At 35.1% G+C, this 21,460-nt stretch overlaps 1 protein-coding gene across 6 annotated transcripts in view; it reads right to left on the reverse strand.

Moving 5' to 3' along the window:
- The window catches only part of TRPC4 (transient receptor potential cation channel subfamily C member 4), a 211,684-nt gene that overhangs the window by 138,255 nt on the left and 51,969 nt on the right, over window positions 1–21,460 (reverse strand). For all 6 annotated transcript variants that reach the window (XM_014732012.3, XM_070240250.1, XM_070240251.1 and 3 more), the window contains one exon: window positions 14,631–15,035. In XM_014732012.3, the coding sequence (XP_014587498.1) occupies window positions 14,631–15,008 (378 nt within the window). In that variant the 5' untranslated portion in view covers window positions 15,009–15,035. The remainder of the gene's footprint in view (window positions 1–14,630; window positions 15,036–21,460) is intronic.

Here is a 21,460-nt window from a genome sequence, read left to right on the forward strand (position 1 = left end):
AAGGTAAAGTATGCAAGAGAAGTATGAATTAGCAACATTTAGTACATACATAATTTATGAAATAAAAATTTTTAAAGTTTTCATTGATAGACAGACCTAATAGTTATATGTGTGCAAAGAAAAATATTTCATATTGATTCCATTTAGAGTGAAGAGTAACTCATATTATTGTGCACAAAAAATTCATCTAAGAGGCCAATATATTACACTTTCCCAAATCCACTGAATATTTTTATACACTTTTATCATTTCACAGTCTCTTTGTTCTTTTATTGATATTAAGTTTCTTCAATTTTTGTATCTTGCATAATCTAACATGCATTTTCTTAGACATTAGGTACTATTCCCCCACTCCCACAAAAATATAGATGTAAATGCAATTGGAAAATCAATAACGTATAAAAGCATAATAGATGAGGATACATATTATATATTATTATTTTTATTAATCTTGAAGCTGCAATTGATTGCCAGATCACATTTCTTGAGGTCAAGGGCTTCTGCATAACCATATTTTAACAATATTTTGGTCACAGTAGCCAGCTAAGGAAATTTTAAAGACAATAGAATAAAGAGAAAAATCAGCTGCAAGAAGAAAACTGGAAAAGTCACAAATATATGAGATTAAACAAAATGCTATTGAACAACTATTGTGTGAATGAATAAATCAAAGGGAAAATCAAAAAACACCTGAAGACAAATGACAATGAAAACACAACATACCAAAATCTATGTGATACAACAAAAGTGGTACTAAGAGAAAAGTTTATAGTAATGTAGGCCTACCTTAAGAAACAAGAAAAATCTCAAGTAAACAATCTAACTTTACACCTAAAGGAACTAGAAGAAATAAAGCCCAAAATCAGTAGAAGGAAGGAAATAATAAAAAATCAGAGTAGAAATAAATAAAATAGAGACTAAAAAGACAATAGAAAAGATCAATGGAACTAAGAGTTGGTTCTTTGAAAAAACAAACATAACTTATAAACCTCCAGCTAGACTCACCAAGAAAAAAAGAGAGATGGCATAAATAAAGTCAGAAACAAAAGGGAAGAAATTACAATAGATATCACAGTAATATAAAGGATTATAAGAGAATACTATGAAAAGCTATACATCAACAAATTGGATAATCTAGAAGAAATATATAAATTCTTAGAATTACACAACTTTCCAAAATTGAATTGAGAAGAAATAGAGAACCTGAATAGACTGATCACGAGTAAGGTGACCAAAACAGTAGTGAGAAACCTCCCATAAAACAAAAGTCCAGACCAGATGGCTTCCTCAGTGAATTCTACCAAATATTCAAAGAAGATTTAATACCTATCCTTCTCAAACTCTTCCAAAAACTTCAAGAGGATGGGAAGCTTCTTAACATTCTACAAGGCCAACATTGCCCTGATACCAATACCAGACAAGGACAACACACAAAAGAACATTACAGGCCAATATTACTGATCAACATAGGTGCAAAAATGCTCAACAAAATATTAGCAAATCAGATATAACAATACATTAAAAGGATCATACACCATGATCAAGTAGGATTTATTCCAGGGATGCAAGGATGGTTTAACATCTGCAAATCAATCAACATGATATACTACATTAACAAAATGAAGAATAAAAACCACATGATCATTTCAATTGATGTACAGAAAGCATTCAAGATACAGCATCCATTTACGATAAAAGCCCGAATAAAATGGATATAGAAGGAGAGTACCTTAACATAATAAAGGCCATATATGACAAACCTACAGCTAACATCATACTCAACAGTGAAAAACTGAAAGCTATCACTCTGAGAACAGAATGAAGTCAAGGATGCCCACTTTAACCACTCTTATTTAATATAGTATTGGAAGCCCTACCCAGAACAATTAGGCAAGGAAAAGGAATAAAAGGGATCTACATTGGAAAGGAAGAAGTAAAATTGTCACTATTTACAGATGACATGATTCTATATATAGAATACTCTAAAGAATACACCACAAAAACTATTAGAAATAATAAACAAATACAGTAATGTTGCAGAGTGTGAAGTCAACATACAAGCATCAGTTGTGTTTCTGTACACTACCAACAAAATAGCAGAAAGAGAAATCAAGAATGCAATCCCATTTACAATTGCAACAAAAAGAATAAAATATCTTGGAATAAATTTAGTCAAAGAGGTGAAAGGCCTACACACTGAAAACTATAAAACATTGTTGAAAAAAATCGAAGAAGATAAAAAGAAATGGAAAGATGATCTGTGCTCATGGATTGGGAGAATTAACATAGTTAAAATGTCCATACTTCCTAAAGCAATCCACAGATTCAGTGTAATCCTTATCAAAGTTTTTCATGGAACGACATTTTTCTTGGAAATAAAACAAAGAATCCTAAAACCTATATGGAACAACAAAAGACCCCCAAAGAGCCAAAGTAATCCTGAGAAAAAAAGAACAAAGATGGAGGTCCCACACTCCCTGGTTTCAAAATATACTACAAAGCAATAGTAATCAAGACAGCACAGTACTGACACAAAAACAGATACACAGATTAACAGGACAGAACTGAGAGCCCAGAAATAAACCCACACAACTATGGACAGCTAATTTTCAATAAAGCAGCCAAGAACATACAGTGAAGAAAGGAAATTATCTTCAACAAATCGTGTTGGGAAAACTGGACAGCCACATGAAGAAAATGAAAGTAGACCATTATCTTACACCATACACAAAAATTAACTCAAAGTGGATCAAAGACTTGAATGTAGGACCTGAAACCATAAAATTTCTGAAGAAAACATAAGCAGTATCCTCTTCAACATCAGTTTAATCAGTGTTTTTTTGAATGTCATGTCTTCTCAGGCAAGGGAAACAAGAGAAAAAAAAAAAATGGGATTACATCAAACTAAAAAGCTTCTGTCCAGCAAAGGAAACCATCAGTAAAACAAAAAGACAGCCCAACAATTGGGAGAAGATATTTGCAAATCATATAACTGATAAGGCATTAATATCCAAAATATATAAAGAACTCACATGACTCAGCAACAACAACAAAAACAACCCAATTGAAAAATGGGCCAAGGATCTGAACAGACATTTTTCCAACAGGCCATGAAAAGATGTTCAACATGACTAATTATTAGGAAAATGCACATCAAAACAATCAGATATCATCTTACACATGTCAGAATGACTATTATTAAAAAGGCAAGAATTAAAAAGTGTTGGAGAGGATGTGGAGAGAAGGGAATCCTCACACACTACTTTTGGGGACTGTAAGCTGGTCCAGCCACTTGGGAAAACAGTATGGAGATTTCTAAAACAATTAAGAATAGAACTACCATACGATCCAGCTATTCCACTTCTGGACATTTATCCAAAGAAGATGAAAACACTAATTTAAAATATATATACACCCCTATGTTCATTGCAGCATTATTCACAATAGCCAAGACTTGGAAACAACCTACGGGTCCATCAATGGATGAATGGATAAAGAAGAGGTGGTGTATATATATACAATGGAATACTACTCATCCATAAAAAAGATGAAACCTTGCCATTTGTAACAACATGGATGGATCTTGAGGGTATTAAGCTATACGAAATAAGTCAGACAGAAAAAGCCAAATACTGTGTGTTTTCAGTCAGATGTGGAAGATAAAAACAAAAACAAACAAACACATAGACACAGATAATAGATTGACGGTTACCAGAGAGGAAAGGGGGAGAGGGAAGGGTAAAAGGGATAATAGGGCTCCTGTCTGTGGTGATGGATGGTAATTAGTCTTTGGGTGGTGAACGTGACGTAGTCTACACAGAAATCAAAATATAATGACGTACACCTGACATTTACATAATGTTAAAACACAATGTTACCTCAATAAAAAATTGAATAAAAATAACATAAAAGAAGAAATGAGGAAATACATGATTCCTTTACTGAAACTTTGCTCACTCAAACCATTTTCCTAACTTTCCTATCCATCTCTTCATCTTGAGTTGTTCTCTTTGCTGCTTTGCTACAGTGGAGTTGAAGAAAGAGCAGAAGCCAGTAATTCTGTGTCAAGAAAAATACGGTGATTTTATAATCCTCTTGCTTAGCACCAATAGTAAACACTGTATGTGTGATTGTACCTGATAACCTTTAGAATCTTTTCCAAACCTAAGAAATTATATATCATTTTAAGAAAAGCCATTCCATTTTCCATTATTTTTTGCTATGAAGGGGTATGTGTGCATACAAAAAAAGTGTATGTGCATATACATGTATGTGTGTATATGTGTGTGTGTGTATACACACTTCTTGGTATTATGAAGTTCACAAAGTAGGGGAAAGTGACACATAGTTTCAACATAACATTCTAAGAGGTATGAAGAGGTGTAGGCCAGCCCTGGTGGTCTAGTGGTTAAGATTCAGTGCTCTCAATGCCTTGACCCGGATTCATCTCCAGGTCAGGGAGCCACGCTACCCATCTGTTGGTTGTCATACTGTGGTGGCTGTGTGTTGCTGAAAGTATTTCAAACACCAACGGTGTCATCCATGGTGAACGGGTTTCAGCAGAGCTTCCAGACCAAGATAGACTAGGAAGAAGGACCTGGCCACTCACTTCCCAAACAAGTGGCCATGAAAACCCAATGAATAGCAATTAAACATCGTCTAATGTAGAGCTGGAAGATGAGAGGATGGCACAAAAAGACGAGGCAGGGCTCCACTCCGCTGTAAACAGGGTCGCTAGGAGTCAGAATCAATTCAATGGCACTAATGACAACTAACGCAAAAATGAAGTAGTGTATCAGGATACAATGGTAGCAAAGAAGAGGGATCTTTAATTCCATCAGGATTTCATAATTTATCTCACACATAAATGAGGAGAAAGATTTGTGTTGTCTGCAAAATAACCTCCTTCAGTCTGAGAGGCAGGGTCCATCTCTGCAGAGTCTCAGCCGGCAGGTCTCAGTTGAGAGACAAGCTCCTCTCTGAGTCCCTCAGCCTCTCCAACCACAGGATGACATTGAAACGTGCATTCCTTAACATGCAATCCTCTACACTCTTCCTAACCTCCCTCTTGCCACTAATTTCTCAATGTGCCAGCCCTGTTTCCTTATTACTGCCCATCTTTTCTACAACAATCTAGGAGAAATTGAGGAACCTGGATAACCAGTTTTGTTAAATCAGTAACTTTAAAGCACTTAAGATTAGGTCAGGAGCCTCCAGATGAAGGACTTTCAGGATATTCCTGTGAGTCAAGGCCATGGAGACATCTTTCCATGCTGCTCGAGGACTAATTTTTACTCCTAGGCTCCAGCATGTTCTGAAGGGCTGAGATTACTTTCTATCTGATGGCCAGAGTAAGCAGGCAGTTGGGCAAAGGAAGAGTAAGGTCATGAAAACAGAGAAACTGACATTCAAATCTCCCTTGGGCAAGTTATTCAATTTCTCTGAGCTTCAATTTTCTTATCTGTAATGGTTCGGTATAACTGGGAGGACTCAATTCAAAAAATGTGAAAATACACACTAGGCAGTCAAAAAAAAGTTTGTTAAAAAAAAGTTTGTTGTATTCTCTACTCACATGCTCATGCATTTATTCCTTCTTTAAACCCCATTATTTAGTAGCGGCTGCTTAGATAAATGACAAACAAAGATTCTAAGCCTACCTTTAAGGTTAGCAAGAATGCACCCCGCAAATCGTTAGAGGGGTCTGCATGGGTTGCTGGAGGAGAGAAAGGCGTTTAAGTCCTCAGTTATTGACGCTGGCTTTGGGTAAGGTAACCTCTTTTTTTTTAAATGGCAATAATGAAATAACTTATCACAAAGGTTGTTATGAGGTTTAAATGAGATAACAGCGTAGAATGGTCTTAGGAGAATGCCCAGCACATTGTAATACTCAATGAATGTTAACAATTTTTATTATTATCCCTTGACCTACAACCACTATGGTAAAATGTAATAGCAATTTACAATGTATCTGAACTTATTTGCTTTTTCAATTATGTGTTGTTTTGGGGAAAAATTATTCTATACTCTGCTCATTAAGGATTCTCTGATATTTTAGACAGTGGATAATACCCATAATGTAAAGTCTAAATAAATGCATAATTATTTCTAATATGTACTTTACTTATCATGGTATTATTGTATTAAAAATTCACATTTATGTCTAATGATACCAGTGCTGCTTAACAATTAAGTCTGTATCTCGAAATCAAACAAACATATATACTTTCCTAGGAGATTCCAGAAACTAAGAAGGAATTTTGCAATTAGGTTACACACATGAGGGGATGAGGACCACGTAAGGTCGAGCCCCCTCCACTCACCCATCATGATCTCATTTAAAGGAAAAGAAGTTATGCATTCAGTTGGTAAATTTGCAGTTATGCATTTCTCTTACCCTCCAAAACCTACTCCCTCGTTCTGGGTGGGTTTGAGCCTTCTCTAGGAAGGGTGTGTTCTATAAGTTGGCCCTCACATGCTCAAAGCTCACACTTTGGAATCATTGTCAAGTGTTTCTAATATATGATTCAAACAATAGCAGCTTGGAATATTGATATGCCTAGAAGCTAAATGATCCAGAAAATGATTGCATAAAGAATAAATTGTGATAATGAAAATGTGAGCACTTTTTCTTTTTAAATGCCTAAAAAATTGCTTCTTAAAAAGAACATTTAAAATTCTACACTACTTAAATTCTATTTTCTTGTGATTCAGATATTAAAGCCATAAAACTTTACTTATTTTGCATCTAATCAGAGAATAAGTAAATATAGTAGGGTGAAAGAAAAGGGCATTTTGAAAACAGTTAGGAGACATTCTAATCATAATATGTATTTTTTATAATTCTCAATTATATTAACACCTTATCTATTCAATTAATTACAATTATTAAGTGACTCACTGTTATTCTTCAATGATTAATTTTTCAAATTATTATAATTAATGAAATTCATTAATATATTTCCTAATGAGACATCATGTTATTATTTTTAGACTGAATCACAATATTTATAATGTATTTGGGGATTTAATAAAAATGACCACCAAAACTTTTCACCAAAGTTCACATTTGAAAGATTAGTTTCACTCTTTTATTTTAACACTAACTCACTCTTTACACTGGCCCTAACATTTCACAATGCATTTGCTTTGAGAAATATCTAGCTGCTTCAATGTCCATATGCATTTTTATTAAATTAAATTTAATAAAGGCGAAATGCTCAAATGGCAGCAAGGTGGAGAGACTTACAGATACTGAGCTCTCTTAATGCTGAGCACTCTAGTGTGTTCACTATTTAATCTTTACAACAACCTGGTGAGCAAGGACTATAATCCTCCTCTTATTTATGAGAAAGTCTAGCCTCAAAGACTAAATGATTTGCCTGAGATTATAAAACAGGATTTCCATCCAACTCTTTCTTTCTCTCAACTCTCTTCTCTACATCTCACTCCTTCCTTGTCCAAAAACAGAGACTATGGGCCCTGTCCTGTATTTTCCTACTGTAGAATGGAAACGCCTCAATGCTTGGAGCTTTGTTTTATTACTTGAGGTGGTTGTTTTTCACTGGATTTTCAGAAAGGGCTAAAAGCCTTTTACTCCTGTGGGTTCCAGACATATTTAATGATTATTATTTGTTTTTCTGTTCATAGTAAGTGCGGTATGCTGAGAGCAAAGAGCAAGAGAACATGTTTCAGAGGGCTCATTTACCTATAATTTGCTGGTTTTCCAGAAGAATAAAATGTCAATGCGACAAAGGAAGTTAAATGGTGTGTTATGCTGAGTCATAATGTCCAGTTAGCTTCAGCCACTTTGTCATATTAATAGTGTAACATAGTCCATCTTTTAAAAATTCTTCCATTTAAGATGGTATTATTCAGATCTCACATGATTGCAAATTACCAGCTGACTAAACACAATCTATGTTCTATGTTGTAATAGTTTTTAAACTCCCTGCTGTGGAATAATGACAACTTAATTTTTAGACTTTCGAAGTACTTGTTAATAAAAATACTTTATATTGGTTACTACTTTACATTACTAAGATCATATTGGGGGACATTTTTCAGCTTTTTCATATTAACGGTAGTTTTAGACAATACTGAAAATAAGTTTTCTATTGATAGTTTACATCAAAATATAAAGAAAGTGCAATTGATGATTTATCAGGCTATGTCTCACAAATATTTTGGTGGAGAACATCTTTAATACTCTGCAGTAATTCTCTCTCAGTCACTCACTCTTGCTTTCGCTCTCTCTCTCTCTGAATTTTGATAGTCCCTAAAATTATGGTTACACATATATTTAGGTTCATTTACTGTCAATATCCAGGATGTCATAAAAACAAATAGAAATGGGTGACCTCAATTGGTTAACCACTGAGGAAGCTGAAATGTTTGCATTCTGCAAGGGGCAGCTCTAAAGACTAGGGCATATAGGCTGTCTCAGTGTACGGTATCACTTATTAGGCACCATATGATTTCACGGGACTGCAGAAGGTAAATTACTTGTTCTGAAGCCCAGCGAGGAAAACCACATGAATGCAAGAGTTAAAAGTAAACATTTTCAGGGCATCTGAGTTGACGCAGAAAGTAAATGGATTCAATCTGAAAATTTTACGTTTGTTTAAAGAACATAGTTCTCCGCCCCGTAGCCAGGGATATATTTATTAGCATCCACATCAGCTGAAAATTGTTCTTTACTTTTAATCAGCAGCGTATGTTTTGGGTTGCACGTATATTTGCATTAATATGCTAATGCCAATCTCCTATTTCTTTGATTTTCTGATCACATAATAAGTACTGATTCTAAAACCACAAATTGTATTAGCAAATTTACTGAAACTATTAAAAAAAGATCCCCTATGCACACTGAGATGGAAAGAAAAAGAATAAACTGAATTAAATTCTCCTTTACTCTCTGAACAGAGTTTCTGTTTCCAATGATTGCACTTTTCAAATGAAAGAAGAAGACATGTACTCTAGTGGGTATATTGCTGATGCGTAACTTCATTGTTTCAGCATATGTTGCATTATTAGTATATTTGTTTGCCAATAGGAAGACAGAGATGATGGCATAATACAATAATAGTATATTATGCTGTTATCACGTTACCTTATAAAACGTTTTTGCAGAACTCAAACACCACGGGTAAGTGGTATTCAAGTAAATCAATACTGTGATCCTAATTAACAGCCTAGAAAACCAAGGCTCAGAATGATTCAGAGACTTGTCCTGTTAGTAAGTGGTAAACAGAGCTGGAGGTCAGCATTTCTATCACTCAATTCTGTTTTTCTCCAGCACTTCACAGTTTCTAACGACGTTGTTATTCCTTAGTATTTATTGAGTGACTAAATTATAAACGGAATTATAATATCAAGATACTGACACAGTCTGAATATATGGATCTAGAGGCACTTTTAAATTTATCTAACTCATATCCTAAATTGGGATAATTAACTAATGATTTAAATGACTCCCTTCAAATTGGTGCAGTGGCTAGAGCCAGACAACATAGTGGTTGACTTTTGTGACTTGAGTTCCAGTACTGATATTTCCTGGGTTTGTGATCTGGAACATATTGCTTATGCCTTTTGGGGTCTTCATTTTCTCACCTTCAAATGAGGATAACAATAGTATGTACCTTCATAGGATAATGTGAAGATTAAATGACATAATGCAAACAAAATTCTTATCACAGTTACTGGCCTAGTGACAGGCTCAATGAATGCTACCTAGTATTATTATTGTTGCTGTCATTATTACTATCATTATTAATATCATCATTCAGACTATTCTGAAGTTGGTTGCTATTAATTTATAGATCCTTTTATTCAGGTCCAACTCCAAACCCCATCGGATCTCTCTTTCCTTTCCCTCCTTTGTAAAATGAAGAGATTAGATTAGATGATCTCCAAAATCTCTTATGACTATAAAATCTGGTATTCCTTCTAGCAGAGCTTTAAAACCAAAATTTCTTCAACTGAAATACTCTAGGATCTTAAATATTGAATGAATAAGTAATCTTTAGCAAAGTCTTTTTCCCAAAGAAGGGAAAAAATAAAAATATTAGTAAAACTGGGAAACTCTCATATATTAAAGACCACTGAATCATTAGTATTTAAGGGAATTAACTGAAATCTCCTGAAAGCCAGGTTAGCATAGCATAGTTCAACACACCTAACCTAAACAGCTATAGGTATTCGGTAACTTTCAACATCCTCTAAGTCAGTTGTCAAAGTGTTATCTCCAGACCAGCACATTAGTATCACCTGAGTACTTGTTAGAAACACAAGTTCCAGAACCCCATTCTTGACCTGTGGCATCAGAGGCTCTTGGGTGGGGTCCAGCAGTCTGTGTTGTAACAAGCCCACCCAGTGTTTCTGATGATGCTTAAGACTGAGAACCTCTGTATAAGTGAAAAATGGAAAAGAAAGTTCTGTTTCTGATAAAAATTTACTGAAGCAGCTGAAACTGAAATTGAATCTGGCCTTAGAAGACCTTGAAGAGAAAGGTCTGCGAGAAATAATTAGAAGTCAAGTAACCAATCAATTGACTGAAAAGGCGGGTAAGATGTCACTCTAAGTTATTCCTTGTAGATAAATAAGGTACCAAGGAGGTTAAAGAAAAGTTCAATAAAATCATCAGAGAAAATCAGACTAATGATTCCGGCAAGAGAGCATTCCCCATAAGAATACATAATGTTTTATCTTCCTGCTTAGTGTAGAGAACCACACGGTCTCTAGGCTGTCTACTACATGAAAGAAATGAACTATTACCCTTTCCGTTTTTCTATAGTAAAAATAAAACACTAGGAACTCAATACCCTGATTTATGAAGGTCTACATTAAATATGGAAGGAAATATTTAATGATCTATGCCCATCTATTTATCTTCATTAGATGCTGCATGGAAAAAATCTTTTAATATACTAGCCATCACAAACATTCAAACAATACGTCAGGGAAAGAAGAGAAAATCAATGTCATAATGATAGGAAGACAAGTGATTTTATTTGTTTCAATGTCCTTACTATTTATATATCAATTCCAGACTCTTTCTTAAGTCCAAAATTTCTATTGCCTCCTAGACATCGATTTCAATAAATCATAAACTGAGTATATCCAACCAGGTCCTATAAACTCATTAAGTATCTCACTTAACTTTCTCTAGTTATAAACCTTTAAACATTCTTCCTCCTTCTTCTTCAGGCCCCTCTCCTTCTCCTTCATGCCCCCTACCCAGGAATATTTTGTATTTATCAAATCCAGTCAACTTAGCTTCATAATTAGCTGAGGATTTATTTCTCTTTCATATTTTCCATTGTGATCCCCTTTATTCATATTCTTGTGATATTTTTCCTGTCTCTCTTCACAACTAGACCTCAAGACTCTGGAGAACAGGAACTGTGCCTCCTCCCCAGCACCCAGCACAGGGCCTGACACAGTAAGCATACACAAATCCTAAGCTGTTCCCTGGTGAATGTACTGCAATGGTAGACAAATTAATCTGAAATCTCATAGCTCTCATGATTTCAGGATGCCATCAAACACTGCATCTTTTTCCACAGAAAGAAATTAATGTGTGCCAAATTTGTAAAAGACGAATATATATCCTAATCCACATTTGCACATTTTAAGTTCTACGTAAGCGTTCCAATCATCAGATTTGTATGATTTTTATATTAGATCCTCTTTATTGACTCATTTTAGGACAACTTATGTTTATTTTGTCGACTTGGGTATTGTTTTCAGGTTTTAACACTTGGCTTCAATAAACCTCAACAAAATTAATGGACTGTGTTCCAGAGTCTTTGGGGGATATCCATGAGAATGGGAATTAGGCAAATTATAATAATACCCAAAATGGCTTTCAATGATCACAAGAATCATCTAAGGAATTACAATTTATGGGAGAAAAATTCCTATCAAGAACATATTTGCTACCTACAACACACTGTTTTTTGGAAACTGTTATTCCAAAAGATGTTGGCTGCACTGGAGATGTATTACCCAAGTAAACCACAGATCAACAGCCAAGCTCTAATGGGATTTCACTGCACCCCCAGCCCTGGGAACATCTCTTCTGTGCTATACTGTATACATTTCATGTTGTAATAGCCTCACTTTCGTTGTACCAGATACCAGGAATTCTGAGGTAGATCGGATTTGTTCTATCAAAATTAGAACGTTCAAGCAAAAAGATACAATTTTTGTTTATTCCCAGTGCCTTCACTGAAGAGCAATTCTACAATGTACAAATAGAAAAGGAAAATTCTTGGCCAGCAAACTGATACAAGATAAATCTTCCAGGAACACGTGGCCTGGGATATTTCAGACTCCTGGCAGATTGCAAACCTTTACTGCCTTTTATTAATAATCAGGGTTCAGATCAAGTGCCTCTAAGGAGCCAAGACCACTTGTGAGACTAGAGTTTAGCTCAGAAGTTGAATATCTTCCAACAAGCACTCTCATAATAGCAGATATCTTCTCCAGACACCAAATTACTCTGGGCAGCACAAATGTCATTGACTAAAGAGACATTGAAATGTATGGCAAATTTCTCTAGAAAATATAACTAGGAAAGTTATTTAATAATAAACATGAAAAACAAATTTAATGGCAGTTTTGTTCTATAGACTTGTTCCACTCTAAAATGATCTAGACCTTCAGTCACAACATCTATCTTATGTTTGCCTACACAGGCATAAAACAAGAAGGTGTACAATATAAGATCATTGTTATTAAAAATGCAAATACTGGGGCCGACTCCGTGGCCGAGTGGTTAAGTTCGGGCGCTCTGCTGCGGCAGCCCAGGATTCAGATCCCAGGCGCGGACATGGCCCCGCTCGTCAGGCCACGTTGAGGCGGCGTCCCACATCCCACAGCAAGAAGGACCTGCAGCTAAGATATACAACTATGTACTCGGGGGTGGGGGGCGGTTTGGGAAATAAAGCAGAAAAAAAAAAAAGATTGGCAACAGTTGTTAGCCCAGGTGCCAATCCTTAAAAAAAAAAAAAAGGAAGATCGGCAACAGTTGTTAGCCTAGGTGCCAATATTAAAAAAAAAAAATGCAAATACTTTAAGGGTGTGATTGCGGAAGAAATTTCAAAATCATAAGGTGACTAAGGAAATAGCACCTGAACTAACACAGATAAAAACAGACTCCTGTTCATTCCCGCCTGTGTTCTGCACTTCCTTAGTGGTGATAAGCTGGGATATAACATAACGTAAGTCTTTAGATGCACCCACTACCTATCCATCCCTGCCAGGGTTTGTAAAAGTTTGAAAGGATAGATAAAACAAGCAAATTTTCCTATCAGTAAAGTTTTACCAATATGATAGGAAGGTAACCTACAAATAACTGGGTATGAAACAAACAACAAAACACCAGTATAACGACAAGCAGAGAAATACTGTTACTGTGGAGTGTTGTTTTATCAAAGTTTAGGTTTGGGTAAGAAGAAAGAGTGAACAGTGATGAGTTATAAGAATGGACCATAGAGCACAGACTTTTGAGAACACAGGGAGAGCTTTTCAGGTGACACTCAGCCAAGAAGTTGTTCTCCCAATAATAGCAAGGATCGTATAAAAGTCTTCCAGTGAAGCAAACGTAATGGTAGCTACAGTAGACTTTGCTTTAAATGAATGTAACATCTCCTAATAGTCTATATTTTCAGAGATAGAGATTTGCATTATCAAGCAGGACAGAAATTGCTAGAGCTGTAATAACACACATTTTATGTGATTTCACTTTAAAAGACAGATTTTGAGCCACTGCAGTAAGAGCAATGTCTTTGCAATTAGTCAATTAGACTTGATACAGGGAACTGAAGAGTCCCATGTGAAAGGAATAAGGATCAAATAGATTCAGGTACAGGCAGTAACAAAGGGAAAGATCTAGACAAACAAAAACAGACTCCTTTTTTGTTTCTGTCTACAATTTCTCCACTTCCTTAGTGGTAAAAAACCAGGAAGATAACAGGGGAAAAAACCACATTGTATTGATAATTGTGCGCCATTTTTGCTTATTTTCTACTGAAGACGTTGACCTATAGCTACACTTTTGCCATTAGTAAATTAGATATAGTTAGGTCTACATTCAGAGCTCAGTTCTTTTCTAGTAATATTTTTGTTTTTTTATTTAAGTCTCAATTTAAAAGAATCCACTAGAGTTGGCTCAGAGCAATATCAAAATTAGATGGTGCAATTCACTTTTGCAGTAAGATGCAGAATCTCAGAAGAGGCAAGCAGGTTAAACAGGAAAATAGCCAAAGAATTCAGTCTGCTGCTGTAGAACGTTAGGAAATAAAAAACAAGAGGAAAAACACCACACATACACAGTAAGCCCCCATAACCATTATATGTTGAGCACTACATAGAAATGTTTCCAATGTACGGGAAGCCAACATATGTTACTTGGTTTTGCTTTAGTTCTCACTAAAGGTCTGATTTGCCAGAGTAGGCAGTGCAGGAGGAGATGACTGTCGGAGGATGTGAACTGTGTACTTAACAGTTATTTTCCGTGACAATGCTTCTGATTCCAATGCTTCTATTTCTTAAAATTTGGGAGAATTTGAATATCTATAGAACCTTTACGAAAGGAAAATAAATTAAAAATAGTATTTTGCAAGTACCTGTTTTTCTCCACTGGGCTTTTTGTGGTTCAGTAACAGCTCAACAGCGCCGACGACTTCTTTCCTTATAGCATGTAATAGAGCATCTCCGACATAGACATTAAAGCTTAAGAGCAGTTCAATGAGCTCCAAGTTCTCATTTTCAATTGCAATGAGGAGAGCAGTTCTTCCAAGAGGATCAATGCAATTAATATTGATTTTAAAATAAATTTCAGCTTCCTCTAGGGATTTCTTGACGCTTGCATAATCTCCCTTTTCCACAGCATTTAAGTAGGCTTTTTCTGACGGTGAGAGTTCCGATTCTGCTCGAACTATCCTTAGAGGGATGCGATCTCTGTAGGGGGCATTAACATTTCTTTTGTAATAGAACTGAGCCATGTTTCATGCCATGCTATTTCTTTGTCTCTGAAAGTGCAAACAAAAACCAAAAAACACAAGGATTAGCGTTAGTATGTTTTTTAATTACTTTGCATCACACGTAACAACTCATAATGACGCCAATAATAACAATGATACCATTATTAAGTAATAAGAGTTAAGAATTTTTTCCCCTTAAACAATGGAAATAGAAAATAATTCTTCAGTTACCTAGAAACACAAGTGGCAAAGTCCTAATCTAAGAGGAATAAAAAGAGGTTAGCATTCGGCAAGTTATTTTAAAAAGTGACATTTGTCAGAGGATGCACCTATAATTTTTGGAAATTATTTACAAAATTTATTATAAATATGTAGTTTTTAGCAGAGAACCTTGAAAATCAAAGGCTATATTTTAAAGTCCCAAAACTGGACCAGAGATCTTCAAATATATCATTCACAGTCAATTTTGTTAATCATGGAGATGCTGTTGAGATTATGGAATATCACTACCTGGGTAAAATGTTTTTCACCTGTCATGTATTCTATTCTCAATGTTAGTAAGTACTGACAACAAAGGTAATGTGAGTTATGACATTACTGTCAATAAAATATCATACTGACCTTGATGAGCATAATTTTATTTTTTCTCTTTGTAAGGAATTCACTGAGGGGGAAGGAATGTGCACTGATGATATTAATGAACGAGATGAGTCTAGGCAATTCAATTTCCAAAGGAAGGGTTTAGAAAAGAATTGAAAACATAGAAAGTTGATTATGAAATATCATTTCCTTTTTCTTTCCTTTGGTGAGGAAGATTGGCCTTGAGCTAACACCTGTTGCCAATCTTCCTCTTTTTGCTTGAGGAAGAGTGGCCCTGAGCTAACATCTGTGCTCATCTTCTTCTATTCTTCTTCTATATGTGGGATGCTGCCACAGCATGGCTTGATGAACAGTGTAGGTCTGTGCAGGAGATCCAAACCTGCAACCCTGGGCATCCGAAGCAGACGGTGTGAACTTAACCACTAAGCCATCAGGCCAGCCCTGCAAAATACTATTTTCTTAATTTTATTACTTTATATCATGAAACAATAAACTACAAGGCAGAACTATATTCATAATAAAATGTATTATTATTTGGAAGTTACAGTAAAGAAACAGTTGAAGAAGAGGAAATTATTTCAAATAAATAAAAGATCATCTTAAGATAGATTAATAAGAACATGTTTGCTGGAAAGTATATTGATTTGGTATCATCCTAATGACACAAATTTAGAGAATAATATATTATGTTTTGAATAGAATTTCTTTATTGCTGTTAGTTTCTGATTTCATACTTATGAACTATTTTATTATTCTGTGTCATTTATATTCAACTCACATGTTTATTTACACACATTTACTATATTAAATTAAAATTAATGGGGCATTCTAGGTACCTGAACATGCATATTCATCTTAATTGATCTTTTTAGACCTAATCGTCTTATGAGTAAATTAACGTAATTTGAATAATGCTTTAACTGTAGATTAAATATGCTTTGCATTAACAAATGTAATTATATTTAATGTGATGTTTTCAATTTGGGATATTACACATTGTTTGTATGCTACATCAATTTAATGGTAATTTTAGTTAACAAGTAGTTAAATTTTACCCTTTGATGTTCAGATTATTCATCTTGATTTCTCAAATATCTTTGTTCAGAATCTAAAAGATAAAACTATTATTTCGTTCCTTTCTGGCATAATAAATTTAATATTTTATTGAGGCCCCTTCACAGACTAACCAAAAACTGGGAATCCCATAATCCGGAAAACTTTTCTCAAATATTTCACGTTTTATTAGTTTTGGTGTTTTAAACGTATAATGATCAACTAAACAGCATTATGTAAATTTATTTTCTCAATTGCAGACACGGGGTGTTGAGAGTTTTTTAAGTGGCAATGTTAATTTTTAGAGCAAAATGAAGAGTAATACTGGTGTTCAAATGTATTAATTTTAGATGTGCAAATTACTTGCTTGAAGTGTGATTATAATTTTCATATTTTGGGGATGCTTTAACTCACCAGGATAATGGTAATAGTATATATATGATCAGATAACAAGAACAGTTTAATATTCCTCCAGTATAATTAAAATGTCAATAAATCAGAATAATTATGATTCTACATATCTCATTTTAATTTTCTGATCCTGAATGCCCCATTTATGTATCAGTAGTAACGTTAACACATTTGTCTTAGAAAGTCAGCCTTTTGTCACCCACTTCCCCAGCACTTCTTTCCAAATCCATGTCAGCATCCATAAAAGCATGTGGGATCAATGTCATGGCCTCCACATTGTAATTTATTAATCTAAATCCTTCAGAATGACAGTAACTAACATTTATATTCCATTTCAGCAGTACACATTCTTCTTTATTATCTCACGTCTTCCTCACCCATGCTTCTTGGAAAAATATGTGAATATTCCTTTTTCAGAGTTGAATTCTAGGTTTCCTACCAATAATGTCTTTGCTTAAGACTAATGTTTGAATATAGCTTACCCAAAATACAGGTTAAAATGAAAGTATGAACACACATACACACACACACACTGTATCCAAACTTCATGTGAATTGTGGCTCAATCAAGATTAGGGATCAGCCTAGATGATGGAAAAATTGTATTTTATTTTATTTTATTTACTTTCTTTTATTAAACATGGTACCAAATAAAGAACTAGATAGCAAACAACATCTGACTTCTCATTTTCAAAGGGAAGAATATCGGTGACAATGAAGGGACTGGTGCACAATATAGAAAGTACTAGAGAACCCGGGGGAGGGGACAGATAATGAGAAGTTAGACATCAAAATCTATTTCATTTAACCCAGATAACTGCCATAAATGTAAACTACCTAAGTATGTTTTAAAAAGAGGATACTACACGGAAAGAAAGACATATTTAGTCAGCACTGTATTTAAGACAAGAACTGGGCATGAGCCATGATGTTAGAACCTGCTTCTCCATCAGCAAAGTGAGGAAAACAGCGCTTATGAAGGCCTGGGTGAGAAGGAGCAGTTAGTACTGAGGAAGATCTTTTCCTAACTATAATGTTCTCCTTCAATTTCTTGGATTTGAAAAAATTTAAGAACTCACATTGGGAAGGACAGACGGATTTGAAACTTATTTAAAATTTAAATACAATAAATAAATACAATTTAATTATTTATGATGGAATATTGAAAAAAGAGAGAGAAAGAGAGAACAATTCTGATGGCTAAAACCTTAAAAGAGGAAGGAAGAGAATATAATTCAGTACGTAGTCTTCTCCCCTGGCTTACTTGAGATGCAGGGATATTCACAGAAGGACGAAATCAAGTTTAACATTTTAAAGCTGAGATATATGAATCCAACAGTGAGTGGCAGGTGCTGATAAGGCTGATGGAGTTCCTGCGCTGACACACTTATCAGCCGCGATGGAATTGCTACTGGATAGAAAGTCTGTCAAAGAACAGGGCAGTCAGTGCAGCTAATACTTTGACTGAAGTGTGAAAAGAAAAGCTTCTTCCTGGTCCCGCACTTTCAGAATGAACTTTCTGGAGGGGAAAAGATTTTTTTTCCCCATGAAATTACAGAATTTAACAGATCTTCTGAATTCAATGACTCCGTTATAACATATAAACCAGAAGTGAAATCACTGCTTCATCAGGTTATATTTCAAAGACTCAGAAGAGAAATGGGAAGTGATGGAAAAAACCTCAAATCTCGTGATGTGAAATTTTAACTAACTTAAGGTTTATTTTCCCTAAAGGAGTGAGGCTTTAAAAGAAACAAAAAGGTGACAAGAGCTACAACTCAATATCAATCCCCAAAGAAATTTAAGGAATTGTTACTGGATACGAGGACACATAATTATCTAAGCAACAAAAAGATATACAGGAAAACAGAAGTTCTAGCTATTTATGTGGATCTGAAGGCATATTCCCAAAGGATAAACTTAGTTGTGCGGTGGAAGGAACAGTGAACTTGAATTCCAAGCAACGCAAAGGAAAGAAAATATTCAGAAATCTCCACTCAAGTAGACATTATTAAAGGCACAGTGAATTTTCCCCAAACATCTCTCACTCTTTTTTTTTCTTTTTATTCTCTAGTTCACTGTCAACAGATACAAGTTCACAGGTGTGATCTCATGACACAGTGAGAAATAAAGTCCTCTTCTTCTTGTTAGGATACTCCAACACACACGTAAGTTACATTTGTGCTTTTTCTGGAATCTGATATGAAAGAACTTATCCCCAGATACCTTATTCAGAATCAGTCCAATTTGTATTTCTTCTTGCTATTGGTATCGCATATTATCTCAATAATCTTTGGCATAATACATATTCCACATAAAAGCATAAAGCTCTGAGTTTTGCCACCATTCTAAATTCCAGACCCTTTCTACTTTCTTTGGACAGGATGTTATAGGCACATTTCAGTAGCTGAAAGTCTTATTCCAAAAATGCCACACTTTGACTGAAATATTTTGTGACTTAGCCTGACCAAAAATTCACTGCCAAATTTTTTCTTTTGTTTTGATGTTGTAAAAGCACAATGAACTATTAAATTTCTTTAAAAGGTTTTAGAAATCCAATTGTGAATTCCAAGAAGATAGTGTTACAGTACTCAATGAAAGGAAAAGCACTTTACTAACTAAAATATTATGACATCCTGGAATTTTAAAGAAGAAAGTCAAGATTATACCCATTTTTAAAATTGAAGCTTCTAATGATTTAACAAGCACCAAACTTAAACTAAACACTAAATATCCCCATTTAAAAAATACACATACTGAGGAGAATGGCACAGGCAAGGCAAAAATGTCTATCATTTTAGTCTCATGTGATTTGGAAAACATATGCAGCCGTCAAAGCTCGAATTTCCACTCTGAGAGTCAGAATGTGTGCATTTATCTACTTCTTTTTTCCCTCCAATTTCAAAGGAAAAAATGGTCTCTCTCCACTCCAGCTATTAATCCTGCTGTCTGAATTTTCACCCATCTCTAGGTCTGTTTCAGACTTTAAATCTCTTTCTGATAACGGACCTTTTCCCTTCAAATTTCGAATGTACTGAAATCTCACAATTATTTTAAAATTCTAACTATCTTTGGTAATTCTCTGCCTCTTATCTCAGATTTTCTTTATCTTATAAACTTTACACTCATCTCTTACTTACTCATTTACTCTTTCACATGGTATTTATGGCTATCACGGAATAATTTTTTTTTAAGGTCAGTCATGTCCTGTTAAGTTGCCAGGTACATTGTGGCACTTTAAGACCTTATAATACTCGATTTTTCAGCAGCGTCTAGTGACCAAGCCCCTTCAAATGAAACGTCCTGCCTTCGGTTCCATGAGCCCCTTCTCTAATGCTTTGCCTCAACATCATCTCTCTCAGTAGTTCATCCAGACTCCTTCTCTTCCATCCAAAGCTAAAATGCTGTTATTACCAGGATTCTGCCCATTGCCTTTTTCTCCATCTGTCACTCTCATTAGTTATTCTCATCCATTGCTCATTATTCAAAATATTCCATAAAACCCATATAGATGTTTTAAATATGCCATATGCTTAACTATGCTCTAAAATCCATGTTGCCTGACTATATCTAAGTCCTAGACCTGTGCTATCCCATATGGTACTGACTAGTCACATGTTGCTATTTATTATTGTTATTATTTTGTGTGTGTGTGTGTGAGAAGGATTGACCCTGAGCTAACATCTGTACCAATCTTCCTCTATTTTGTATGTGGAATGCCACCACAGCATGGCTTCGTGAATAGTGTCTAGGTCTGCAGCTGGGATCCAAACCCACAAACCCTGGGCTGCTGAAGCTGAGCACGAGAACTTAACCACTACACCACCAGGCCAGCCCAGACAAGTGGCTATTTAAATCTAAGTTAACTAACATTCAATAATATTAAGAATCATTTCTGAAGTCTTGCTGTCCACATTTCAACTGCTCAGTAGCATTCCCTCTCTATAATGCTGACTTACCTTATCCCCTCATTATCTTTTACCTGGCTACAGTCATTTCCTTCTAAACCATCTCACTGATGTTATTCTTACATCTGCCCTATTTAGCTTCCACAGGTCCAAATACCTAATCTTTCTAAAGTGTAAATCTGATCAAATGACTCTCTCATTTATAATCCTTAAACAACCAATAACCACTCACAGGAAAAATACTAACATCATGGAATACTGGACTCTCCATGATCTGGCTTCCAAATGACTTCTTAGACATTTTTCCCCAGACTGCCCCTGGAAAACCTTATTTTACGCTGACAAGAGTACCAAACTACTTAGCTCCTATAGCTCTAAGCATTTTCTCATACTGTTCTTTATAACAGGAATACTTTCCCTCCTCTTGAGCCTCTGGCAACTCCTGCCAAGTTTTAAAACCTTCTGTGAAGTATCATAGTCTCTGAGGACTTTTCTTCCCTTC

The sequence above is a fragment of the Equus caballus genome, chromosome 17, assembly GCF_041296265.1.
Source record: "Equus caballus isolate H_3958 breed thoroughbred chromosome 17, TB-T2T, whole genome shotgun sequence".
NCBI lineage: Eukaryota > Metazoa > Chordata > Mammalia > Perissodactyla > Equidae > Equus > Equus caballus.